At 40.7% G+C, this 17733-nt stretch overlaps 1 protein-coding gene across 3 annotated transcripts in view; it reads left to right on the top strand.

The window, feature by feature from the left end:
- The window catches only part of mei4 (meiosis-specific, MEI4 homolog (S. cerevisiae)), a 79438-nt gene that overhangs the window by 30183 nt on the left and 31522 nt on the right, over window positions 1-17733 (top strand). The window contains exon 5 of one of the 3 annotated variants that reach the window (XM_088626706.1): window positions 808-1090. The exons of the other annotated variants lie outside the window; for them this stretch is intronic. Coding sequence (XP_088482832.1) covers window positions 808-984 — 177 coding nt within the window. The 3' untranslated portion in view covers window positions 985-1090. Of the gene's footprint in view, window positions 1-807; window positions 1091-17733 lie in introns of those variants that run through there. 3 annotated transcript variants of the gene reach the window in all.

The following is a 17733-nucleotide window of genomic DNA, read 5'->3' on the forward strand; positions in this document are numbered from 1 at the left end:
TAATCATTCTGTGTGATTAATCATTATTCTTGATTATTCTGTGCAATATATGTACTTTATTAGGGTTTTTCTACATTTTCCAGTCAGAGAAATCTTTAGTCGGTGCCCCTCTCAGGTAGGACCTCCCAATTAAACGAAAACATAGGTTGAATTCAAGGATGATCCTGAATTGTAAATCTGATTTACTGTCTGAATGTTTTGAAGGTATGAGTAGCCTGTAATGTCGAGAAGAAAATCTCAGAATATACTAATTAAATTGTGGATGTGACTCCTAGCTTGCTGATGATGTCTGAGAACAAATACGGTTTTTCATCACCTTGCAGTGCAGCGCAGATGAGGGTGAAATGACACCTTCAGTTGAATTAATAAATAAAAGGCTGCCTGTGGCAGTAAATGTGTAAAAAGTTATCAACATGCTGTGCACTCTCTACAGCACAGCCCAGCAGCGTAAAAAAAGAATAAAACATAAAATATGGTACAAAAATCAGGTTAGTCAGTGAGCTATTGCACATGGATACTTTTTCAGTTGTGACCATGAAATAAGTGAAAAAGGAGTCCAAAAAATTGAGCAGTGAATGTAATTAGAGAAACGCACTTAATAAGGGATGTGATCTCCTTTTACAACATTATGGGCTTCACAGCGCCTTCTCCTGCTCCAAATGAGGTTATCCATCAAAACTGGAGGACGAGAAATTTCACTTTTATACAAGGGCACATTAGAACAAAATGGTATCATCCTGTTTGATTTGTCGCCTCTTCTCAGCAAAGGTTTTGACCACCCTGTGCACTGTCTTCTTGTTCTTGAAGAAATGTCCACGCCTGGGCTTGCAGCTGGGTTTGTCACAAGATCTCGGCTGGATTGTCGAGGGGGGAGCGGTGGGTCTGTGGCTCAGGATCTGTGCCTGTGGCTGGAAGGTTGCCGGTTCGAATCCCGCAGCCGGCAGAGGATTCCTACTCCGTGGGGCCCCTAAGCAAGGCCCTTAACTCCAACTGCTGTAGGGGCGCTGTATAAATGGCTGACCCTGCGCTCTGACCCCAAGCTTTTCTCCCTGTCTGTGTGTCTCACAGAGAGCAAGCTGGGGTATGGAAAAAGAATGCAAGAAATTGTATATGGCCAATAAAGTGATCGATCTTGTCAGCTAGCCCTGCGGGGCATTTCCACCGAGGAAACGTGACGTCACTTCTGAAGAGTTGGGGTCTTCTTCCTGGAGCATGAGGTTCACAATAAACACCTCTGGGTGAAATGTGAGGATGTGCTGCAGTCTGTCGATAGGAGTAGACTTTAATTACTACGCTCCTGGCATGATATTTCCCTTTCTGCAGGCGTTACATTCTCCCCAAAGTTAAAACTCCTGTGTTGGTGTTACTCATGTGTATTCAGAGCTTGAGGCAGCTGGAGACTTTCTGAAGGGTTGCCTGATAACCATTAACCCTGTAATATGGCAGTATAATACTGTGATAATTATAATATATCGCAGTATAGAATAATTTATTTCTAAAAGTCAAACAAGTGGCCCTCTCTTGTTTGTAAACATTGTTTTTGTTTTCTTTGCATTAATTTGTTCATAAGCTATTTATAATTCATAACTGGAATTATATACAAACTTTTTCTTCCGTTTCCACAATTACTTCCAGTGCGCTGTATGACCTTTGTACTAGTTAGGGAGGTGTTGGTAGGAATTGTTTATTATCACTACTTTTTAGATTTTGTCAGAATCCGATAAAAAAGCTAACAGGATGTCCGATGACGTAACTCCATGTCTGTATGATATTGCCTGCTGTGTGCTGTTGGATGTAATTCATTTTTAGACACTTGTTTCCTCAGCCATGGAGGAAAAGGAGTTTTCTTTCTTCTTTATAGTGTGATGTTTTAAAAATTCGTATAAGAGTTTTTAATCTTTGAGAAGAATTACTAAGGGGAACAAACTGCGTGGAGAAGTAACTCCCCATCTTCAGGGAACAAATATTACATTAATTAATGGGAAGGTTATTATAGTTGTTGAAAAGAAGGAAGTTATCATTGAAAGCATTAATCTGTATCCCATTATAGGGAATAAGCTGAAGAAATATAGAGCAATAATCACTTGTAAATTTAGGGTGAGTGAATTGAAAGTGTGGAAAGCAGTCATGCAAGTGAAAGAGCAAGGAGAGGATGCCCTTGAGTTCTCAAATGATGGCATTCAAGAAGTAATATATTATTAGTACCCAAGGTAAAGTTCAGCATAAAAACACAAATGCCAAAGTGGCCAGTTGTCATTGCTGTTGGACACATCCGGAATATGAATGAACCTTGCCTTCTGTGCAGACCGTGTATGTCCTTCATGAAAGTAAACAGATGCCCAGTACAACACAGAAGTATTAGCCCCCTTGCATAAGCAACCAAAAAACAGCAGTGCAGTAAGAGCCTACCTGTACGTGCCCTGGAAGTATTGTCGGTAACGAAGTCTGACGTTTCGTGAGTGTTTAGTGAATATCAATCCATCATCACAAGCCTTGAGAGTGCTGCCAATAGACATAAAGAACATGTGGTCAACCAGACCCAGTCAATAGCATGGAGCAGCCTAAGAAGAATTGATTAAGGCGTTGCTTCTGCACAAGGTTTGCTATCAGTGCTATCGGTGCAAGGCTTTATTAAAGCCAATTGAAAAGCTAGCTTATTGCAATCAGTGTTAATTTTGTAGCTATTGTTACAGTACCAGCGTTATATTTGATCTTCCAGTGCAGTAATACTCTTCCCAAAGTGGCAAAGGTTACGCCTTTCTGCCTCCATCTGTGGTCAGTGTCATGCATGGCCTGTTTTATGGCTGGATCTCAGAGCTGTCAAGCATGTGTGTGTGGGATGCTTCGGGCAGAATCTTGTCCTTTTAACCTTTGTGTAAAAGCCAAATGTTTATGGGCTTAGAGAAAGGCAGATCAAAATGTTTGTAGTGAAACATGGTGATCGTGGTGTCATGAGTGACGATGGTATGGGCTGCCATTGAGTGTGGTAAAACAAATTGAGTCTGTTATCATTCATTTATAACTCTTGCAAATGGCAGTATCACCCTGCAACACACAACTGGCTACTGACTGAAGATCAGGAGGTGTGAGCCTGGCCAGTACCTTGATGGGAGACCTCCTGGGAAAAACTAAGGTTCCTGCTGGAAGAGGTGTTGGGGGGGGCCAGCAGGGGGCGCTCACCCTGCGGTCTGTGACGGGGACACTCTCCTGTAAAAAGGTGCCGTTCTTCAGCTGAGACGTAAAACTGAGCAAGTTCAAAGCCCATAAGTCGAGAGCAGACCCAAAAGGGCAGAACCTAGACCAAGGAGCTATTCAGAAGTTGATACCAGGCCGAATCACACCCTTTATTATTACATACATACATTTTCTTCTCTTTTCAGCCTGGAATAAGCCTTTACTTGTTCTTTTGAAACAGAACAATTATTTGATGTTTCAGTGGTTCTGATTGTATTCTACTAGTGCCCTGTGCACAGTATATTGTTTCATGTTGAAATGCTCTGGTAGTAGTAGATGTCAGACGATAGTCAAATATCATACAGGTCTGACACTAGTTTGAGAATGGGCAAAATTGTCAAAGTTAACAGACTTAATAAAGCACTGCCACGTGTCAGGGAATACTGAGTGAGGTCACAAGCCTCCTTTAATTTTTCATGAAGATGTGGTAGTTGGGAATCAGGCAATAGCTGAAGAGTAATTTATGATGATACAAACACAAAATTTTACACAGTAATATTTTCAGAGTACCGTGAATTCTAGAGCCACCAACACTGTAGCAAGTATTTCCCACTCAGCTCTTCACACTGAAGAAACAGGGGTACACTCAGACGTGAGCTCAAATCGTGAAAAAGACCCCTTTTCTGTTTCTCTGCTGATTCTCTTTTTTTTTTCTTTTTTGTTGTCTGCTTTTTTAAGTACTTGGTTGCTCGCGTGAGCTTGGCTGGTTAGGGTCAGGGTTCCAAAAGTTGTCAACCATCTAGCTTGTCACCCGTTTGTGGGCTCACCCATAGATTAGTGAACCTGAACTGTAAAGAAATTGTCAACATCTTTTACCCCCTTTCTCCAAGAATTCATATAATACTGATGCCATGACAGACAAGTGAAAATAAACAGCTGACGTGCTCATACCCAACACATAACAGTGTGGAAGACTTGTGTGTGCTTTCAGTCACACCCAAACTGTTCTAAGTTTTAATGTAATGTCTGTTCCTTTTCAATTCAATTCAATTCAAGCTTTATTTTTTTAAGTCCCCTAGAGGAAGTTTTTTTTCGGCACAGTCAAACACAACACAATGACAAAAAAACATCATCAAAAGGGAAGAGAATACAGTAGTGTTACAGGAGAAAAGAAACGAGACAAGGTGGTTACATTGCTTTGTTTTAGAGTGTGATTGCAGTGGGAATGAAAGATTTCCCGAGTCTGTTGGTTTTACACCTAGGGGCACAGAGGCGTCTCCCAGATGGGAGACACTTACCACTAGATTCTTCAATAGCTTCTATCCACAAGCAGTGAGACTGGCGAACACATTTAGCCATCCCCCTCGGAGCACACCTACACCATCGCCATCTACCTCTTTATGATTTCTTATCTATTGCACATCTCCAGTCACTGTTTACACGTCTGTGTTTACATTCAAACTGTCTGCATGTTTACTTGCACATTGTCTACTGTTTGTTTGTATATTGTCTTGATGCACTGTTTGCACTTTGTTTTGTTTTTTTACACTTGTTTTACAATTGAGAGACTTTCTGTAAGTAAGAATTCCATTTTCCCAGTACCGGTTACATATGGCAATAAAGTTCAAGTTCAAGTTCAAGAAGCGTGAATTCTTGAATGGAGGAGGTGAGAAACACACTCCCTGGTGCTTTTGGCTTTCTTAGTCACCCTCTGTTTGTAAAGGATGCTAAAGTTGATTTGATTATTCCCGATTATTTTGCCACTTATATTTACTAATTTACCCAGGCTATTACAATTACCGGTACTTATGTTGCCAAACCAACAAGTGAAGCAGTATGTTAAGACACTTTCAATGAATGATTTGTAGAAAAGTGTAAGAATAGTTTTATCTACCTTAAAGAAGCTGAGTTTTGTAAGAAAGAAGAGTCTCTGTTGGTCTTTTTTATAGATAGTGTCACAACATTTGTGCCATTTTAAGTTTTTGTCAATGACCAGTCCCAAGTACTTATAGTCATCAACAATTTCAACAGGCTGACCATCAATTATAGTAAGTTGTGGAGGTGTGGTATTTTTCCTAAAATCAATAACCAGTTCCTTTGTTTTTAAAACATTTAACATTTTTTTTGACTGGCACGATATTTAAATGTTCACTCTTACTGACTACTACGACCAAGACAAAAATAAAACTCAGCAAGGACATACTGTACAATATAACTTGATGTGTTTAGACAAAAAACACTATTATGTATAACATAAGGCAGTTTTTTAAAGATGGGGAAAGAGGACTCTGGGTTTCACAGATCTCAGCTCGTGCTTTCAATATTTAAAACAATATGTTCAGGTAAAATGGAAATCAGGTATCACTGAGGATAGCTTAGCATGCATAATGAAAATTTATGGGTGCTGGGTGTTGTGATTAAGTATACACTCCTTCAATGCCCTTACCCAGTACATTCATAAAACTAAGATTAATCAGAGGAAGTTCTGTCAGTGTCCTGCAATTAATTAAGAAGCCCATTGTGGTACTTCAAAACAAACAGCCTTTGTTCGAAAGTACAGCTGAGGAGCTGCTGTCAAGAATGCCATCTCCTTATTTTATAAAGTCTTACTTCATTATGATAAATGGGAGTTATCCAACTTGAAAAGCACCTTCATTTTCCCTGGTCCCAGGAGTAATTATCACTGGAATTGATGCTTCATAATTAATGCCTGAAAAACATTTTGAGTTTTAAATAGAATCTGTTTTGTCATAAACAGTTGCAAAGCAGCAGGGATGTAAAGGTCAATGTTGTTACTGACATCTGTAATACATTCTAGTATTTCTTCTTAATTTGGTTTGAAATATTAACCGATATTGAGACTTGAAGTCTGAACTCTTGAATGGGAATGCTGGCCAAAGCTGTAATGTCGAGAATGTTAGTAGCATTCTCGGAACTGAGGTTAGTACTGTACATCTTGTACAGGATCTGCTGCAAACGAGAATGGTAGACATGAGACGTGTGTAAGAACAGCAAGTGTCAAACAATAGGAAAAGGAAGTCTAATGCATGTCAATGTTGCCAGCGTTCTGATCGAGGCACCAGAACAGGATGTAGTGGGACATGAGCCTGCCTTGGTCATTCATCAGGAAGCTGCCTTCTCCAGGGACGAGTCATGGCAAGCAGAGAGCCTGTCTTGGAACTGAGGGAGTGCAGCTGGGACAACTTCCACACAGAAGGGGTGCCACTCCAAAGGCAGGGGAACCAGACCAAGACCCAAGCGCGATAAGGCAGCAGCACTAACAGCCATGCCACAGTAGCACTGTGAAAATACAGAAGCAGGGCGATGGTGAGGAGGGGTATCTGTTTACATCATTTTACATCCAGTCAAGATACAAAATCTAGCCATTCTCCCTAGCTGACCGGAGATCTCTCTCTTTCAGTATGGACAAGACGCAGGCACTGCAGCATTGTTCTGCCTGCTGCAGAGGATGTGATTTTCCTGGTGTGCTGTAAAGAGCTCAGTGTGCTGAAGAGAAAACATTGAGACAAAGTGATCATTTCAACTCTGGGAACAGTTTGGTTCAGGTCAAATGCATGTACAAGGAAAACATGTTCATTCTATACCACCATTGTTTCATTGGCAGGAAAATTAAAGATGCATCTTTTTACTTTCTTGACATATTCTTGACATATTTAGCAATGTGAACCCATGGCAATCTGCTTAAGTGAAATGGCAGACTCTTTATTTACAGTGTGAATTTAGGTTAATAAGTTTAAGAAAACCAATTCATAGTTTTACCTGCTCGATTAGTTGTTGTTGTTGTTGTTGTTATTATGTATGGAAGCCCGTTTCCGCCAGGAAGTAAAAAAAAAACGCGCTATGGTATCTCCGAATTCCGACTTAGTATCTCCGAATTCCGACTTTATATCTCAGAATTGCGACTGCAATATCTCACATTAGCGACTTCGAAAGCCCACATTTCATTGTCTGTCCTTTTGTTATTGTAACAGATTCGGGTTCTAGGGCTGGTGCCCTCGCCGCTCCCACCCTAGTTCGTGCCTCACTGCATGGGCTCGGACCCAGGTCTTGCCAGCTGAGCTAAAGAAGACCTTTTTTTAAGTAAAAAGGGACATACAATGGAAATATGTAAAAAGCATAAGTTTCAGCTTTTATAATTGTGAATTCCTCTGGATGTGAAGCGTCTATTTCTGTATCGTATTTAATATTCTGTCTCCGTTTTTGTATTTCTGGTGTTTAAATAAAAACTTTTTTTAAAAGCCCACCGTGCACTATTCCATCCGGGTACTATGGAAGCCTCACTGGCGGAAATGGGATTCTATAAAAATTAGTGTAATTAATTTGATTTTTATCAGGGCACTGTACAAGACAAGTCTTCAGGCTTATAGATCCTATGATCCTGTACGATTTATGAATATGGTGTAACGGAACGGCCGACATACAGGTTGTACGATCTGGTTGCAGTGTGGTGACGGCACCGCCCTCCCCTGCGCATACCAGGGATGCTGGGCGCCGAGGTTAAAGAAAGTGGTCTTGAGCTCAGCTGGCAAGACCTGGGTTTGAGCCCATGCAGTGAGGCACAAACTAGGGTGGGAGTGGCGAGGGCACAAGCCCTAGAACCCGAATCTGTTACAATAACAAAAGGATAGACAATGAAATGTGGGCTCTTTCGAAGTCGCAAATGTGAGATACGAAGTCAGAATTCTGAGATACTAAGTCGGAATTCTGAGATACCATAGCGCGTTTTCTTTTTTTACTCCCTGGCGGAAACGGGCTTCCATAATTATGATAATTCCATAATTATCTATTATACAATATCCAGTCTTCATTGTGAATTGGTTAATAAACTCATTATGCTGTCCACCTTTGTGGTAAGTCTTGAACATGAAGGGTAAGATTTTATTTTAATTTCGCAGGGCACTAAAAATTAAAAGAGGTGGCAGTGGTGCAGGTTTCAGTTTAATACTGCAGTGCACTGGCAGAAAACAGTGTAGACGTCTAGACTGTGTGCTGACTTTCTTCCCTGGACTTTGTCGTGACTAATAGGTCTAGGTGACAGCAGTGGGTGAACAGTTTTTAATTGTATTAGTATCCTTGGGAACTTCCATTGTCTCTTGTTTAGAAAGTCTCTCTCTCAGTCCAAACATCCTGCCATTTCTGATCATTTTATCCAATACAGGGGCGTGGGGCAGAATACACCCTGGAGAGGATGCCAGTTCATCTCCTGTTGCACAGACATCCACACTCACACCAGGGCCAGTGAGTAAAGCTGAGATGGACCCTTTCCTTGCTCAGTGTTTAGGTAGTGAGTCTGTTTAGGTAGTGTAGTGTGTATCCTGTTATTGGGGGGGGAGGCTGACTACTTGACAGATCTATGCAGGACTTCATCTGTCACAGCTCTGTCTCAGAGGAAAGCCAGGTCTGAACAAATGTTTTTCAACCATTGTAGTCAATCTATCTACGGAAATCAATTTGCTGTTTTTTTAGTTGTAGTTTTCACTTTGGATCTTTAATATTTTTATATGTTGGAGTTAGAAAATTTATTTTTTCGAGATGACCGGCTTTCACTCTTTTTAATTTGTGCCTTCAGCAGTGGGATATGTGTGAGTGATTTGTTGCGAATTCCAAAAGAAAGGAAAATGCAAAGACTTTAGTTATATAATGGGCAGCATGGTGGCCCAGTGATTAGCATTGCCGTCTCACTGCAATGGGGTCCTGGGGTCAATACCTGGGGTGCTGTCTGTGTGCCCACATGTTCTCCCCATGTGGACATGGGTTTCCTCCTACAGTCCAAAAGCATGCTGGAAGGTTCTGGGAAGCTGGCCCTCGTGTGAGTGTGTACCTGTCTCTGTGTGCCCTGTGCTGCACTGTGGTCCTGTCCAGGCTGTATCCTGCTCTGACTCACCACGACCCAGGACACGATAAAGAGATTCGAAACTGGGTGGATGGACAAATACACCACCAAAATGATTGCTTTACCAACAGCTTGTAATAAAGTTCATGTCATGATGAACTGCATTTTTAAAACCAGTCCTGATCCGAGCAGAATGGGGTTTTTGTCAGTACAGGGGTGTTTGGATTCCTCGGTTCTTGTTACAATTCTGGAAGCAGGAAGACTTTAAAGTTGGTGCTGTGCAACGTTTTAGCAGTAGGTTCAGATGAAGGAAAGATACCTTGGAGATACTACTAATATATTCATAATCATTAGACTCATACTATAATCGTTCATGGAGATTTGTAGACCAGAATAATTGTATTTTAGAGACAAAGCTTTCTTGCTGGAGCTTGGATCAACAAAACCCAGATTCAGAGGGGCCTGGTGGAGTGTAGTCCACAATCCCTGGGTTTTTCTAGAAGAGCAGGAGTCTGCAAACCTGTTGCATCTTCAGATCTTCAGCACAGCTTTTACTGCTGCTGCTAATGCACCCCAGCCTTAAATGTAACCATGGATCACTTGACGTCAGTGGTAAATGATTACAAAATCACTGCTCTGAATGACATTTTCTGTGAGTGCATTGTCACAGAGCATTGATTTAAGATACAATTTTTCTTTGCTGATATATTAATAAAAAAGCAGTGTAAGGCACAGTGCAGTTCCGTAAAGTAATTCTACTGCTGTGCTTCTAATTCAGTCACTGCTGATGTTTCCTTCGCAGTACAGCATTCTTTCATCAAAACAAAAAAGAAGCACCTAAGAACATTCAGTAATCTCTTTATTATTTGATAGGTAATAAGCACTGGACCACAAAACAACAAGGAGATAAAATTTGTACTTGAGTGTCTATAAAAGCCATGAATTTCATTATAATTCCATTACTGTGTAGAATGTATTCTGTATTATACAGGGTATTTTCTGTCAGAAAACGATGTATTTTATTGTGTATTTTAAAAGTCAAATATGTGCCACTGAAAAATGATAAACCCCCATGCATACCAAAATATGAATAACTTTGCTTGTACCCAAAAAATGAATCATAGTAGAGTGCTTTCTATGTGATGTATGCATCTGTCTTTTTCTATGGAACTTGCAGTCCATTGAGATCCAGGAAGGAGTAACGCAGTTGTGTACAGGAATAACCCGGAACATTGCAGGAATATACATCCCTAATGGGGGAGCAGTTTTGTCCAATGTGTAATACCTGACAACCTGCATCACTAGAACATGAAGGGACTGTGAAGCCATGAAGCAGAGGCCAGGTACCAGCAGATTATCAATTACCAACACCGTAAATACATTATGCATTGTTACATACAGGCATTGTTCCTGTGTTTTGCAAATTAGAAAATAAGAATGAAAAGAAATGCTTCCTACCTCTGTTTATAGTTAGAATTAGTACTGCATTTGCAAAGGCAAAAAAATGTCTTTGATGAAAACTAAGTAAATAATGATTCTTTTTTACTGACATCTAAAGAAATTACTAGCTTGAGAAATGTGGGGTGAGTGGTAACAAAGTGAATCTCAAATGAATATGTTATATGAATATTTTCTCTAATGAAATAGACATTTCAGAAAATGGACGAAATAGAAGCATTTTACTGTTCTGTAATCTGAAAGTATGGAGTGGAAGACTGGAGAAGGATAAGCATTTTATGTTGTACTGTACTTCTAGCCCATACTGCCACAGTGGTGTTCAGCCTCAAGTGTGAGCATGTTCCAGGCTGAAAAGGTCTCATACTGCTACTTGTTCAGTGTTCTCTGTAAACTAAACTTTGATTATTCCTTCCATTGAGATGGTGAATTTTCTAGTGAGTGAGTTGAGTCTTTTTGTTCACTCCTCTCAGAAATTACTTAAGTTTACATTGATTGTATTTTAGTTTTGGAAGGTTGAAGTGTAACCCATTATGAGTATTAGTTGTGTTAGATTTTTTTAAATGATAGTTAAATGAAGATAAGCTGCGACAGTAACCTGTCGTGCTGTAATAGTCTGCCATTACGTTTGCTATTCTTGGAAAAGGAATAAAAGATTATTAAGAGATGATGGCTTATGAGTCATCAAAGCATTAAATAGCAACGATCACCATTGTCCTTATTACTGCACACAGATCAAATGACGTTCCTGAAAATGAACTGGTTTGATCAAAGTCTTATTATTAGATAAAAACTGCGCTTCTGTGCAACTATTACAGTCATAAATCGGTCTTTCATGTCGGTACATTAGCATTGTGATGTTATGTGAAGAGGTTGCAGCATTGTTGTAGGGAAAGTACAGTGCCTTGTAAAAGTATTCAGAGCCTTCCTATGAGATCTATTTTGGTGAAATATAAAAATGAGGCTTACACATTTGTTTTTCTTCAAAACCTCATCTCTCAAACTGAAGATCGCATATGTATTCAAACCCAGGCAATCGATATTAGGTATCTGATTTTTGCAGCAATTACAGCTGCAAGTCCTTTTTTGGACACTGTATCAACTTTGCACATTAGCATTTTGCAATTTCTGCTTGTTCTTCTTGGCATATTTACTCCAGGTCTCTCAAATTGCATGGGGATCACTTATGACCTTTGGGCCCCTCATTGACATTCACTGTCTTGTTCTTAAGCCTTTCCAGTATAGTACTGGCATTCTGCTTTGGATCATTAATCTGCTGAAACTTTAATTTTTGTCCCAGACTTACAGTAGGTCTGAAGCTGGTTTCCCTCAAAGCTCTTTCCTTTTCCTCTTTGCTCCATCTACTGTATCCCCTTTAAGTCTTTGTGGTGCGGCAGCTCTGTGGCTAGGGATCTGCGCCTGTGGCTGGAAGGTTGCCGGTTCGTATCCCGTGGCCGGCAGAGGAATCCTACTCCGTTTTGCCCCTGAGCAAGGCCCTTTACCCCAACTGCTCCAGGGGCGCTGTATAAATGGCTGACCCTGTGCTCTGACCCCAAGCTACTCTCCCTGTTTGTGTGTCTCATGGAGAGCAAGTTGGGGTATGTGAAAAGACAAATTCCTAATGCAAGAAATTGTATATGGCCAATAAAGTGATCTTATCTTAGATACAAAGAAGTGAAAGAAAAAATATAACACATATCACACATAAAATACAGTACTCAAAATTACCAATACATACTTTTATAACAGTGTTGAGTCAAAAGACCAGCTGCTCTGTTCTGATCTCTCATCCATCTTAACCTTCTTCCCGAGGGAAGGAGCTCAAAGCAGGGGAAAAGCTGTGTGAGAATGGCCAGTAATAATCTTCGGGGTTTTCCGATTTAAATGTGTTGCGTGTGTGCAAGCAACAGGTGTTAGGTCACAGCCAGTATTTTAGAAGCTGTGTAGACCACTCTAACCAAACTCTTTACTCTCCCGAGAGGCAAACCCCACTATAACAGAAAAATTTAACACACTCTCAACTGGTGCCCTGCAAAAACGGACCATTGCTTTCGGAGACACTCCGAACTTTCTGAGCCGCCTGAGTCTCTGGTGGGCCTTTTTTTCATGTCACGGTGGAGGAGATTATTGTGCCAAGAAACTCAAAGTTCTCCACTCCCTCTACTATCTGACCAGCAATCACAAGAGGTGGCAGTTCCTGCTGGTCACATCTGGAATCAAGGAGGACCTCTTTGGGTTTACTGATATAATGCTGGAGATTGTTTTGGCTGCACCAGCTCACCAAAGCAGTGACCACCTTCCGGTGCAGAGATTGCTCTTTTATTGGAATTACCCCTGCCAGGGTAGTATCGTCTGCAAACCCAATTCATTTTAATGATTCAGTAGTAGGTACACAGGGGTTAGTGTACAGGCAGTACGGAAGTGGTGACAGAGAGAAGGCTTGGAGGGCGCCTGTATTTCAAACCAGTTACCGTGAGAGCTTCTGATGTATTTTGACCCACCTGTCTCCTGCTTGATAAACAAATCTAGAACCCAGAATCACGTTGGTTGACTTATACCTATGTCAATTAGCTAATGAAGAAGACTCTGGGAAACAATTGTATTACAGGCCGAGTTGTAATCTACAAACAAGATCCGTTCATACATACTTGGCACCTTGTACAGGTGTGAGATGGAGTGCAATAGAGGCACAGGTAGACTCCTGTAAGCCCTGTGAGGAAATGGGTGGATGTTGGACAGATATATCCATACAAGCCATTCTAACTGAGCTGTGTATTTGGCTTTTGCTTTCAGAACTGACCACTCAAACTCATATTTGATTGCTTTATACAAAATTCTGGCTCCACACTTAAGCGCATCAGCAGCCTTATCACTCCGCAACTCACAACTGGCAGCCCACTGAAGCTCAGCACGGGTGAGCCTGGTCAGTACCTGGATGGGAGACCTCCTGGGAAAAGCTAAGGTTGCTGCTGGAAGAGGTGTTAATGGGGCCAGCAGAGGGTGGTCCATGTGCCCCAGTATAGTAACGGGGACACTATACTTTAAACGGGTGCCATCCTTTGGATGAGACGTAAAACTGAGGTCCTGACTCTCTGTGATCATTAAAAATCCCAGGGTGTTTCTCGAAAAGAGTAGGGGTGTAACCCCAGCGTCCTGGCCAAATTTCCCATTGGCCCTTACCAGTCAGGGCCTCCTAATAATCCCCATCTGTGAACTGGCTTCATTACTCTGCTCTCCTCCCCACTGAGAGCTGGTGTGTGGTGAGCGTACTGGTGCACTATGGCTGCCGTCGCATCATCCAGGTGGGGCTGCACACTGGTGGTGGTGGAGGGGATCCCCATGTTCTGTAGAGCTCTTTGAGTGGAGTGTCCAGAAAAAGCGCTATATAAGTGTAAGCAATTATTTTATTTTTTTTAAAAAAAAGGGTTTTAAGATTTTTGCTGATCCATAGTTTGTTGATATAAACAGCCACTGTCCTAGAAGGACACATCTTCGCCTTGCTTGACAGTAGGGATGGTGATGAATGAGCGATACCAGCTGTGACTGAGCGATGCCAGCCCAGCTATGCTGAGCTTGCGTCAGATGTAACACTTTGCTTTTAGACAGAAAAGGACTGATTTTTTTTTAATGCCATAAAAAAATAATAACACGTTTGCAGTATCAAACAGTATCACGTAGGTGCCTTGTGGTGAACCCCTTCTGGCATCTCAGATGTTTTGTTTTCAGTTTTAGAGTAGAGTAGTTTATTGCCACATGACAGCAGATGGTGTGAATCTCACCAATTGATGGTAGATCATATCCTATAATCCTCTGTGCGTCTTTGTCATGCATTGTAGTATTGCTGTACCACACAGTGATACCACTAGTTAGGACACTTAAGCCTCTTTGTGGAGCAACCAGAAGAGTGTTGAATTGTAACCCTGACTTTATACTTCACCAAAGCAGGCAGTAGCTAGTAGTTTACTTTGCCTCCTAGAGCACAGAGGTTAACATCACTCAGAGGGAAGCCGGCTATAGAAACTGGCTACGATCACTCTCAGACACTGTGTTAGCTTAAGAGCTACAGACTCCAGCAAGCCCACTGAGTGACTACCTGGTGACATCTAAGTCAGAGTAACTATGCCTTCTAACCATGGTGACGTCCTGCAGGTCCCTGCCAGTGTGGGCTTCGTGAAAGCTGGTGGTGTGTGGTCACCGGTGTGCACTCAGAAGGGATTCACATGGGATCCCTTATTTAAAAGTTTATTTTCTAAAAAATTAGAAAGCACCATAGGAGTGTATCCACAGTTATTCATAGGACCAGAGTACTGGAGGATCTGGTACTGGGTATCTGTGCCAGCCTCTATAAGGGCGCTGCTCCTAACTCCTGTGCCCCCACCTCATCACCTGGTTACAGATCCTTACAGGTGTTCCCCCATCTCAGCTGCTGAACTCTGGAACTCGTTTAAAGTTGCCGTTGGCCTCCCAGTGGCAACGCTGACCAGTTTTAGTCCTTGCTTGACTGCTCAGTTTGGACAGCCTGATCGAAGCAGAGTGTGTGTGCGCCTTCCACGATCCACTTCAGCTTGCTCAAAGAGGTATTAAGGGGCTTTACAATATATTTTCTCCTGATCTGTGGCTTTATAAAAGCTCCCAGGTCTTCATGTTTAAGTCTTTGTTTAAAATTCACTGCCTGACAGAGAAACCTGAAAGAGAAATGCGAACCACTGTTATTGTCCACAAGCCCTTCAGCTAATTCTGTGGTTTGTTAAAGTAATTGTACACACCTACCTTTTTTTAGACTTGCCACAACAAAGGGTTTGAATACTTACGTAATCATCACTTCATATTAATTATTGTGAAGGTTTGTTTTTTGCTTTGGATGCGTGGAAGAGTGGAATGGGTCATATAAGTAAGTGTCATGACCGCAAGCTTTAAAGCAGGAAAATGTGAATTCCTTTGCAAAGCACAATTCATAAATGCATAGTACATAATACTGTTCTAAATGCATGAGACGAATTAAGCAAGTGTGTATATTAAACTAAACACGTACATATATATGTTCAGGTGGGGAGCTGTGTCAGCATGTGTAGGCTGCAAAGGAACAAGTAATACTGTAGGTTTATTCCATGCTAGAAAGAGAAGAAAGAAAACACAACGTTTCGGCCGTGGAGCCTTCTTCAGGTGTGAGGAAAATATACATGTTAAAGTAGATGGTACATTCAGGCAGTAGGTTCAGACAAGAGAGGGGTCCATGTCTGAACCCCATTCCCTATCGTGTGCTGACCTCGATCATGTGTTCCACACACTGTAAATAACAGCGTACTGGGTTGTTCCTTACAGCTGTAATTTATTTGTCTGTTTCCCCGATACTTGTCAGTTTTAATGATCCCATGATGGTACACAACCTCTTGTGTGTCATTAAAAATATTTCAAAATTGCACAGGAACAGTATGTCTCATTTGGCAAATGTAAGGGACATACAAATAAGGGAGATATTTTTTTTGTTAATTTCCGTGTGGTAATAATTAATGTGCAAGACAGCCGGTGCCTGTTGCCAGTTCTTTCTAATATTTGCTACAGTGTAGCACAAGACTGGATTGTTTCCATTTGAACAATGAAACAGGTGGAATAATAAATGTGTGAAAAGTTACCCTTTTAGGTAATTTTAAATAAAGGACAGACAAAAAAAACATGCAAACTACATACAATCTTCTCCCAACATTCTTTTATTTACAGGTCAAAATGTATTCACTGTGAATATTCATTTCTTGTTATCCAGAATTGGAGAATGTTCCTGAAATGTGTTACATAACTTTTTTTTTTCTTTAAAGTTATTTAAAAGTTGAACAACAAGTTGTACTTCTTGTCTCCGTGCTGCGGTTCAGCTAGCGACTGTTAATCTTGATTTGTGTTTCATAACTGTGTATCATTTTAGTTCCAAATGAAGTGTTGGCAGTGGCTATTTTATTTTTGTTAGTGGCACTTTGTCAGACTCTTAGTTGAAATAAATGAAAGGCAATGAAAGCACTTAAACTGAGAGTATTGTGTCAGTATTCTTTTAATTAAAGTTGTTGCAAGCAAATATAAAACTGCTACCCAAAATACAGTGCACGTTTTAATGATTCATCCCTTAAGTACAAACAGCCAATATTTTATGTATTGTAATTTTTTGCACTGTTGAATTTGCTGTTTGTAATTAATAAGCTTCAGATGTTGGTATGTTAATACTGACACACCAGAATGTATGATCTTTCAGACCTCATCGTTGGTTTCATCAATTTCTAATATTTTGTGCTTCTAAAATGGTAAGTACATTTTGTGGTTGTTTTTCAAATGGTCCATATTTAGCATTCTGATGGGAGAGCAGCAGCAGATTAAAATCTTCTTTATATAATTTATGTTTATTAGTTTTGCTGCCATTAATAAGTAATCGAGTTACAGTCCTGAGCAGTGTTCTTGCTGTCTGAGAGCTGGAATGTTATATGCCCCTTAGAGAGCAAAATCAGTGCTTAATATAAATTAGAATTGTTTTCCACAGAATTATTGTTGATGGGACAAATAAACTAGATTAACAAAGTTTAAAATATTACAATGCCCCAGATCTTTTGATGGCTCATTTTTTTTAGTTTCAGGAAATACAAATGAAAATACTGTCTGCTAACATGAAACCGTGATTTGTCTTGTTCTTTTTTGTATCTATTTATTTTCTGCAGGGATCACACTAGCTGATATCATGTTATTTCATTTCTTATTTTCTTTGCCATTTATTTGTACTTTACGCTGATTGCGTCCTCTTTTTTTGCTAAACTGACTGTATCTGTGAAAATAACATTTTCATATTGCTAGGCAGTATTCAAGGAAAGCAATTATAATAAGCCTGTGCAGCTGAGCACGGTAAACAGCAGGACCTCCATGTTGCTCACCTATATGCTTGGCCCTAGTAATACAACAGGACGGTAGCTAACATCAGATCAATCGTTTGTATGGCTAGAGGAACAATGAAGCAGTTTCTTTAAATTAAATTTAAGATGCCTCTAATAGAAAAGGAAATCACAGTCCGCTAAAGCAGACAGACTATTGATCCATCCATCCTTTTGCTGACTGCTTCATCCAGCTATTCCAGCAGACAGTGGACGCAAGTTGGGGTACACCCTGGACAGCACACCAGTAGGCCTATTTACAAGACTGTGCAGACTGTGATTTCCTTTTCTAGTTGAGGCGTCTTTAATTGCTTTTAAAGAAACTGCTTCATCGTTCATCTAGCCATA

The sequence above is a fragment of the Lepisosteus platostomus genome, chromosome 3, assembly GCF_059453375.1.
Source record: "Lepisosteus platostomus isolate fLepPlt1 chromosome 3, fLepPlt1.hap1, whole genome shotgun sequence".
NCBI classification, from domain to species: domain Eukaryota; kingdom Metazoa; phylum Chordata; class Actinopteri; order Semionotiformes; family Lepisosteidae; genus Lepisosteus; species Lepisosteus platostomus.